Source organism: Prinia subflava, unplaced genomic scaffold (assembly GCF_021018805.1).
Source record: "Prinia subflava isolate CZ2003 ecotype Zambia unplaced genomic scaffold, Cam_Psub_1.2 scaffold_224_NEW, whole genome shotgun sequence".
NCBI classification, from domain to species: Eukaryota; Metazoa; Chordata; class Aves; order Passeriformes; family Cisticolidae; genus Prinia; species Prinia subflava.
In genome coordinates, this window is record NW_026960746.1 from 5,001 (window position 1) to 15,153 (window position 10,153).

At 42.5% G+C, this 10,153-nt stretch overlaps 1 protein-coding gene across 1 annotated transcript in view; it reads left to right on the top strand.

The window, feature by feature from the left end:
- SPATA16 (spermatogenesis associated 16) overlaps positions 1 to 9,562 on the top strand; it is a gene marked incomplete at its 5' end in the record, with an annotated part of 14,187 nt that extends 4,625 nt beyond the window's left edge. The window contains 10 exon segments of the mRNA XM_063424851.1: positions 23 to 112; positions 114 to 171; positions 543 to 595; positions 598 to 685; positions 893 to 1,005; positions 2,298 to 2,302; positions 2,908 to 2,941; positions 2,943 to 3,068; positions 4,938 to 5,015; positions 9,039 to 9,562. Coding sequence (XP_063280921.1) covers positions 23 to 112; positions 114 to 171; positions 543 to 595; positions 598 to 685; positions 893 to 1,005; positions 2,298 to 2,302; positions 2,908 to 2,941; positions 2,943 to 3,068; positions 4,938 to 5,015; positions 9,039 to 9,245 — 852 coding nt within the window.
- Between the last annotated feature and the right edge of the window lie 591 nt (positions 9,563 to 10,153).

The following is a 10,153-nucleotide window of genomic DNA, read 5'->3' on the forward strand; positions in this document are numbered from 1 at the left end:
TCATTTCTTTGCCCTTTTTCAGGCCATGATTCAAGAAGCCCTCAGTGGAGAAGTCTCTTTTTCTGCTCTGTACACGCCCTTTGAGAAAGGGGACAAGGCTGAGAAAATAAAGGGGGGCCAACAGGACCTTTGCTGAGAAGAACCCTGATTATGTGCAGCACATCTTTACAGGTAACAGCAGGTCTGAGCTGCCCTTCAGCTCTGTGGATTGTGTCTGTGCAGCTGAATTTAGAAGAGTTGGAGACAGCAGGAGAGTTTGAGCTGCTTGGCCTTCAGGCACTCCCACTGCTCTGGGGAATCAGGCTGAGATAAATCTCAGGCATCAGCAAAATTTAAGCTGTTGGTGCAGAAGGCTGCACGGCCCTCAGATCCAAAGCCCAGCGAGAGCTGGACGTGTTGGTTTTGTCATCTGTGCTTTGGGAAGGTTTCTGGAGACCATTTCACTCCTTCTTAAACTTCCCCCATTTTTCTCCATAAAAGTAACTTCTCTCACAGCTGTAAAGAAAGATGACAGCGGAAATCATTTTCCTTTCCCTATGCAGATCCTCATGGAATTCACCTGTTGCCAGAGAAGGCTGAATCTCACCCTGGCCAGGGCAGTACTTACTGACTCTTGGCTTCAAAAACAAAGAGATTGGAAAAACCGTGGAGAAGTTTGTGACCCAGAAACTGCCAGTCTTTCCAAGTGAGCCCGAAGAACTGGCCTGGCCCAGGGGTGACCCCCACAATCCCCCCAAATGAGGGGGGCGAGGGGTGTCTGGGGACCCATTTCCACCAGTGCTGGCAGCCCAGGCAGCTCCTGCCCGTCCCCCTCCAGTTCACCCAACACCCTGCCAGCCCCCTAAGGAAAATGGAGATGAAAAAACAAAACCTCTGTGATTTCACCTCCTAGGCCAGATTGTGACTTTCAGTCCCAGCATGGAGGAAGAAGCAGAAACGTTTGGCAGAGCACTGGGGGAAAGGATCATGGCAGCCTTGGCTTTCATAGGGAGCACCAAGATAAAGGTGAGTGTACCCATTCCCTCTCTGGTTGTGGGGTGTGTGGGAAGGCCGTGTGCTTTTGGGGAGTAATTCCTGCTGCATCTGCTCCTCCAGTGCCTGGAAATGCTCCGTGAATTGTTCGGAGCAGAGCTCCAGTGGGTTTAGACTCTTTTGGAAAAAGAGTCCTAATAACTGAACAGTGACCACAGTTTCTTGATTTCTTGGAAGTTCCTCTGCATGAAATTTTCTCCAATCTTTATGGCCTGTGATATTATATCCCTACCTCACATAACCACCAGCACAGTTACTCGCTCTGTTCCACACCCATGGACTGCACCTCCAGAGCTCCATCAGGAGTTAATCCCTGCAATTTGAGGCATTTCTGGTGATGGAGATCCTGCTCCCACTGGGGTGAAGGTGGGAAGGAACCTTCCCATCTGTGACAACCGTAACAGAGTTATGAGGATTCCTGCAGAGTTAAGAGTTAAGACAGTTCCTGCAGGGTCTGTCTCTGAAGCCATGGATTGTCCTGGCTGCACCCAAACCCTGACCTGACACCCCACACACTTCCCTCAGACCCCCCTGAGGCTGGAAAAACCCAGGAGGGTCTCAGGTGATGTTCTACGGAGGGGGGTGATGGCAAAGGAGAAAACTGAGCTGGTGTTTGGTATCTGCTGCCTCCCTTCCCCATCTACCATGACAACACCTTTATTTGCCTAGTCTGTTGGGAAGGATGAAATAGGAATATAAATATGGATTTTATTATGGAATATAAATATTATAGGAATATAAATATTATCTTTATATTATAGGAATATAATTATGAATTTATATTGCCTTATAAATATGATTGCTTGGCAAAAGATTTTAATAATACGAAACCTATAATTGAATTAGAAATGAAGGAGAACTTTGAGATGTAAGATGCCAAGCTTTTACTGAACAACCAGAAAACAATGGTTTAACTGGTTGAAGAAGAATCCCTCTTGACTGAACAATACCCTTGGCAAATAAAGGGATGCCAAGGGTCCAAATGCTGGGGAGACCCTGCTGATGTGGCAGGGAAGAAAAAAGGGGTCTAGAAAGCAGCTTTTAGGGTATAAAATGTAACACAATATAATAATGTAGTACTTCTAATAGGCTGTATGTAGATTCTACAGGATTTGTGTCTTTCACTGGTTGGATGATTGTAAATTAGCATATTGTGCTGGTTTGAAAGCAAAACCAGGGAGACTCTGAGTCAGAAATACAATTTAATAGAGAGAACAAACAACAAGAAGGATAAAATAAAATAGGATAAATGCAGTAGTACGAAGGACCAGTGACAGAGTCAGAATGCAAACCTGACACTGTTGGTCAGGGTGTTGGAAGCAGCCCGCAGTGAGTCCTCCTGGAGTGACAGATGTGGCTCTGTTGGAGCAGAGATGATCCTCAGGAAAGGGTCCAGTTGTCCTCTGGGAATCCAGTGGAAACGGCTCCCTTGGTGTTTGGGATTGCTGTTTTATCCTGGTGGAAAGGCTTTGGCTCCTCACTGGGTGGAGCATCCCAAAGGAATGAGGTGATGTTATCAGTCCTGTGAGAGCCTTCACTGGCCCATTCACAGGGGATGTCCCTCATGGATGGGTGGAGGAAGAGATAAGAAGGCCCTGCCTTATCTGGTGTTATCAGGTGTCCCATTAACAGAAGGCATCTGCCCTCTTCCCCCGCTAGAGTTACAAGAGATAGAGAACAATATCTCCCAACCAGTTTCAACAGATGAAAATAGAATCCACATTTTAGTTACATTTCTCAACCCCAGACGCTGCCACACTGCTGAGGCAGGACCAGCCCAAGCGCAGAGGAGCAGCCCTGAGGCACAGGGCGCCCAGGAGAGGCTCCCCTGCCTCCCCCCCTCACCTCCCCTCTTTCCTGGGCACACAGGACGAGCGCAGGCCCCTGCGCGCGCGCCGTGGAGCAGTTCCCACCTGGCCAGCCTGCTCAGGCACCTGCAGAGAGGGCAGGAACAGGCCCAGGTGATGACCCAGGCCATGGCTGAGCTGGCCACTGCTCCCCACCTGCAGAGAGTCTCTCGGGAGGACGACAAGCTGGTAGGTTTTGATTTCCAGCACTTTGTGTTGGGAGAGAGAGCAGGGAGGGCCAGGGCAGAGTTCTGCGCTGTTGCCACGTGCTCTGGAAGTTCTCTGTCCAGTGTGGGAGCCTGAAAGGGCTCTCAGATCCTCCTGCAGCGCTTTGACAGAGGAGGAGCTGATCACCCACAAGGGTGGCTGACAGAACCACCAGGAATCACCCTAAAATCCCTTCTCTGCCCCCCAAAACCTCCCCAAACCAGTCTGGAAAAGTGATTGCAATGATTCAGCTCTTGCTGCCTTGACATCCCTGGCCCCAGAAGGCACCCGCAGCAAAACAGCCTGAGCAAAACACCTGCAGCAAAAACAGCCTGAGCAGAACACCTGCAGCAAAACAGCCTGAGCAGAACACCTGCAGCAAAACAGCCTGAGCAGAACACCTGCAGCAAAGCAGCCTGAGCAAAACACCTGCAGCAAAACACCTGCAGCAAAACAGCCTGAGCAAAACACCTGCAGCAAAACACCTGCAGCAAAGCAGCCTGAGTGAAACACCTGCAGCAAAACAGCCTGAGCAAAACACCTGCAGCAAAACAGCCTGAGCAAAACACCTGCAGCAAAACAGCCTGAGCAAAACACCTGCAGCAAAACAGCCTGAGCAAAACACCTGCAGCAAAACAGCCTGAGCAGAACACCTGCAGCAAAACAGCCTGAGCAGAACACCTGCAGCAAAACAGCCTGAGCAAAACACCTGCAGCAAAACAGCCTGAGTGAAACACCTGCAGCAAAACAGCCTGAGCAAAACACCTGCAGCAAAACAGCCTGAGTGAAACACCTGCAGCAAAACAGCCTGAGTGAAACACCTGCAGCAAAACAGCCTGAGCAAAACACCTGCAGCAAAACACCTGCAGCAAAGCAGCCTGAGTGAAACACCTGCAGCAAAACAGCCTGAGTGAAACACCTGCAGCAAAACAGCCTGAATCGGAGTCCAGCTGAGAAGGAGAGGGGGGAAGGAGGGAAAACTGATTTTCTGTGCTGGCTCCATCCACCGCCGGCCCCCTGTCCCAGAACAAACCTGCCTGCCTGCTCTGGTGACTGGTCAGACTGGCTGCAGAGGCGCCCCAAGCTGGTGAAAAATCCGTGAGGGATTGGGAAATGTTGAGAAACACGGACTGGCCCTTGGCAGACCCAACCCAGCTCCAGCAAGGGCCAGCTGTGGGATGGTTGCTGCAGCCAACGAGGCCTAAAGTGATGGCATCCCAAGGGGGCTGGGAAAAAAGAGGAGTGGGAAACGTCTCCTTGCTGTGAACCATGGACAGATTGTGTCCCTTCACCTCCCCTGCCTTGGGGTAAGCCCTGAGCCTTGAGCACACCCAGCAGTGCTGGTACCTACAGACACAGTGCTAGCAGAGCTTAACTCCTCGTCACAAGCGAAATGCTTGTGATGAAACTCCAAAAACTTTTGTTTGGATTCCCTTTAACTCAACCCAACACACTGGAAGATAATTTTTTAGAGTGCAGCAACAGCACAGGTCTCAAGCCCCAGTTTTGCCCAGTTTGTTCCTGAACACGGATGCTAAGGGCGGGACACTCTGGACGCAGCCCTTGTCCCTCTGTCTCAGAATTGAGAGAATTTGAACCATTTTCCAGGGGTTGGGAAGGGAGCAGGGTGAGGCAATGCCAGGATTACCCCACAGGGGACTGCGGGGAGGCCACACTGCAGAGTTTAAATCTGCAAGAACAGTGCAGGGGCTGAAGCAACGATGAGCTGGGCGTGCTCGCTGTGTGAAAGACGGGTCACAAAACCATCAGAGTGCCAAGGACTCGAATTGGGGTTTAATTTGCGCTTTCAGAGAAATGATTTCTCTGACTGTTTGTGTCCCGGTGCCGCAGCTGCAGTCACTGATGGCAGACGCCCTGGACATCCTGGCGGGAGGAGCCGGAGAGCGCGCGTGGGTGAAAATACAGAAGGTAACGGCCACGGGCAGGGGCAGCAATAGCTCAGGTGTGGCAAACACCTTCCCCCTGGGGCGGGAAATGTGCCTGGGCTGGCCTGCCCAAAAGGCAGGACAGAGGGGAGGGGCCGGGGGGAAACCAGGTGAGGGGAAACCAAATCAGGTGAAACCAGGTGAGGGCAAACCAAATCAGGTGAAACCAGACGAGGTGAAACCAGACGAGGTGAAACCCATTGAGATGAAAACAGGTGAGGTGAAACCAGATCAGGTGAAACCAGGTGAGGTGAAACCAGATCAGGTGAAACCAGGTGAGGGGAAACCAAATCAGGTGAAACCAGGTGAGGTGAAACCAGACGAGGTGAAACCCATTGAGATGAAAACAGGTGAGGTGAAACCAGATCAGGTAAACCCGATGAGGTGAAGCCAGGTGAGGGGAAACCAGGTGAGGGGAAATGAGATGAGGTGAAACCCAATCAGGTGAAGCCAGATCAGGTAAAACCAGGTGAGGGCAAACCAGGTGAGGTGAAGCCAGGTGAGGTGAAACCTGATCCGGTGCCTTGGCCTGTGCCCGTGCCCAGGGACCAGCCCCAGGGAGACCAACCTGCACAGACCCTGCTGGATGGTCCTAAAGGATATAATATAATATAATATAATATAATATAATATAATATAATATAATATAATATAATATAATATAATATAATATAATATAATATAATATAATATAATATAATATAATATAATATAATATAATATAATATAATATAATATAATATAATATAATATAATATAATATAATATAATATAATATAATATAATATAATATAATATAATATAATATAATATAATATAATATAATATAATATAATATAATATGCATCATTAATTTTTATAGATTATATATCTATTTATCTATATAACATATAAATACATATATATTTACATATAGTTATATATAATTTATATATATTATATATTATATATTTATACATTATAAATATGTATTATATTAAAATATTTATATAAATATATTTACATATAAACATATATAAACATATATTTATATATTTTAATAAGTATATGTTTATAAATTAAGTTATATTTTATATATTTTTATTAAGTATATATATTACAGTATAAGTATTATATATTACTTATATATAAGTATTATATATTATAGAAGTATAACTCTATATTATAAGTATTAAGTATATATAGCATTAAGTATTATAAAGTTGGCTTTTCACAAATGAGTGCTATATGTATAATGTGGGAAGGTTTTTCTGCTTTCTTTTTAACGTGGTTTAACAATGGCCATGTGGTGAATGTTTATATTTGTTGGGTTGTAACAAAGTGTTAAAAGCAAAAGACTTTTTGTGACATCTAAAACCGGTCAGATCCTGAATTACCCACATAAAGGCAGCGGGGAACCAAAGCTCCTAAAAGGAATTTATTGATCCTCTAATGGGACATGAAATGGCCAAGAGGGGCCACCAAGAACAAGGATAAAATAAAATAAAATAAAATAAAATAAAATAAAATAAAATAAAATAAAATAAAATAAAATAAAATAAAATAAAATAAAATAAAATAAAATAAAATAAAATAAAACACCAAATTAGTGAAACAGGGGAGGTTGGGGGGTTAAAACGAGGAGGGCATCTGAATTCAGAGGAATCTCTGAATGATGCCTTAGGGTCCTTGAGTGTGTATCACACTGATCCTTTAAAACACGTGTTCTGCAGGGGTAGGGTGAGACCCTTTTGCTTTATTTCTGTCTCCTAACTGTCTTTTCATTAAACTATTTAACATTTTACCGAGAGGGTGAGCCTCGTTTTTCACCCAGAGCTGTGTGCCCGTGGGGCTCACGCAGGCACCGGCACCACCCCCAAAACACAACAGGCACTTTTAACAGCAGAGGAAATTCCTGCAGACACTTTAATTTGGTTTTTGGTGGTTGTGGTTAACAGGGCCGAGCCCTGCCCTGCACCCCTGCACTGTGGGACTGAGACACTGATTCTGAAGGTTTTAGAAAAGCTGAGGTTACAGTTAACAATAGATGCAGCTGATTTAGCTGAAATTAATAGATAAGCTTTGCTGAAATCTGCTAAAAGTTAGAGGATGGTTAAAAGAAACCAGATTTAAGATAATCTACCCCAGATCTAGTAACTGATTGCTTGTCAACTTTATGACAAAAAAAGGGCAAAAAAGAATGATGATAATAATAATAAATTTACATTATTTTATTCTATTTCTATTTCTATTTCTATTTCTATTTCTATTTCTATTTCTATTTCTATTTCTATTTCTATTTCTATTTCTATTTCTATTTCTATTTCTATTTCTATTTCTATTTCTATTTCTATTTCTATTTCTATTTCTATTTCTATTTCTATTTCTCTTTATACTTTATACTTTATACTTCATACTTTACACTTTATACTTTATGCTTATACTTATGCTTATATTTACTATCATCATTATCATTATTATCATTATTATTTCAGCTTAAAATGCAATGGGCAGATTGATCCTTTAGATTCTCCCACGCTACAGGTTCTGCATCTTGAGCAGGGCTCTGTGTGAGGGGAGCCTGTGATAAAATCTTGCACGTGGCCAGAGCAGAATAATGTAAATAATCTACGTGAAGATTTATCCCATCTCTGAGGGCATCCTGCACTCCTCAGAATAAAATAATTGTGAGGCTGCTCTCCTGGGGTGCTTTGTGAAGCAGGAGGTTTAATGAAGACAAAATAACAAACCAATAACAGAATCAAAAGACAAAGCCCAGCACTGGTGTCAGAGAAACCTCTGACGTCCTGCCAAGACACCCTAAAAAATGTCCCAGGGGGTTCTGTGGGCAAACTGTCCCTAGAAACAGCCACAGGATTTGGGAAACATCCCAAAATCCAACCAGTGTCCCTGTGCTGGCCCTGCAGTGAGAAGGGCGTGGAAAATTCCAGTTTAAGTTCCCGACACGTTTCGAGGCAAACTGAAACTCTTTCGGAATAATTTTCTTGGGTTTGGAAATGCTTCAGGACAAGTCTGTTCTGCAGCAATGATGGAACTGAATCCAAACAGAAATGGAGGAAATGGAAATAATGACAAAGTCGGGGTAACACTGCTGCAACCTGTTGGAGTCTAGAACATCCCTCTGGCCACCCTGGAGGGTTTGGAGACCGGACAGGGGGGTCTGGGATCTGTCCAGGGGCTCAGTTAGACCCACACAGGTCCCAGGAGGGCACTGCCTCTGATCCCTGTCCATGGCAGTGAACACTCACATGCAGGAAGAATCACAAATCCTAAGAATTTGAAATAAGTAGTGGATGGTTTATTATAGAATATAAATATAGAAATTAGGATTCTTAGCATATGGGGCTGAAGAGACAAGATGGAGGAATTGGGGAGTGGCCCCTCTCTTCCTTGTTCTTCTTCTCGTCCCCCATCTAAGTTTTAGAAATTAGCTTAAAGTAGAACTGACATGTTAGTAAAAGTAGTAAGTATTAGTAAAATTTTATAAATAAAAAATACGTCTCGGACAGTGGTTGGGTCAAGGGTACCGTACATAAGGTGTGGGGCTCTCTGATCCGCCCAGTCTGCCGCGTGTCCTGCTCTGTGGAGACACCTTGCAAAGCTGAGAAAAAACTAAAATAAAGTACCCTGCCAGAGAAGTGCCTAGCAGAGTTAAAAAAACCCTAAGATAATAAAAAATAAACAACCTTAGAAATGTGCACCAGCAAACTCAACTTCTCGTCTCTACCTCTAGTGTGTAACACTTAGAGCAAAGAAAAAACTAAAAACCTTATTACCTCTGAGAATAGCAACCCAAAAGAAACCCTCAAGAAACAGCAACCCTAAAGAAAAACCTTATTATCTTAAAACCAACAACCACAAAGAAAATCTCAGAGAAACTATAACCTTGAGAGCAACCTTTGTGTATTTTTGCATCCAAGCTCTGTCAGTTCTGAAATCAAGTAATTGCAGCAGCTTTTAGAGTTTTTATGGACTTGCTTGTGACACTGCTCCTTTGGAATCGCAGGTGGCTCTGATCGAGGAGTACCTGAGGGAGGGAGAAGAGATTTACTCGAGGACCCCACTCGTGCAAATACCCGGAATGGAAAACATCGTCTGGACCCCAGGGGGACAGAAGTACCTGAGACTGGAAAATACAAACGTGTTCATTCCCAACCCACAAAGCTTGGCCACAGGGCCAAAGAAAAGATGCATAGTTTTGGTAGAAAGTTGATTTTGTAGGTATTTTGTAGCTATTGATATCAATTTGATAGATGTTAGTCTTATTTTACCTTGTATTAACTTGATATTGTATTAATTTAGATTTAAATTGTAGTCAATTGTATTTAACGGTATAAATTTCTCTTGTATTTGTTTAAATTTAAGTTGTATTACATAGTATTTACTTGCATTAAGTTGTATGAATTTAAATTCAGATTGCATTTATTTGTATTTACTTGTAGTAATTTTAAGTCGTATGAATTTAAATTTCTATTGTATTAGACTGTATTTAGTTGTGTAAATTTAAGTTGTATTACTTTAAATGGTATTGAACAGTATTTACTCGCATTAAATTGTATGAATTTAAATTTCTATTGTATTAGACTGTATTTAGTTGTGTAAATGTAAGTTGTATTACTTTAAATGGTATTGAACAGTATTTACTCGCATTAAATTGTATGAATTTAAATTTCTATTGTATTAGACTGTATTTAGTTGTGTAAATTTAAATTGTATTACTTTAAATGGTATTGAACAGTATTTACTTGCATTAAATTGTATGAATTTAAATTTCTATTGTATTAGACTGTATTTAGTTGTGTAAATTTAAATTGTATTACTTTAAATGGTATTGAACAGTATTTACTTGCATTAACTGTAGGTTGTATGAATTTAAATTCTGTTAAATTTTGTTTAATTGCATAGAACTAAGTTGTATCAGTTTAAATTTAAATAGTATTTAGTTGCATTAACTTTAAGTTGTATGAAATAAGGCTTACATTGCATTAAATTAGATTTACTTGTATTAATTTTAAGTTGTATGATTTTCAATTTCAATTGTATTTAATGCCGTAAACTTTTAAGCTGTTTAAATGTCAGCTGTAGTAAACAGTACTTAACGGTATAAAATGTGAGTTGTAC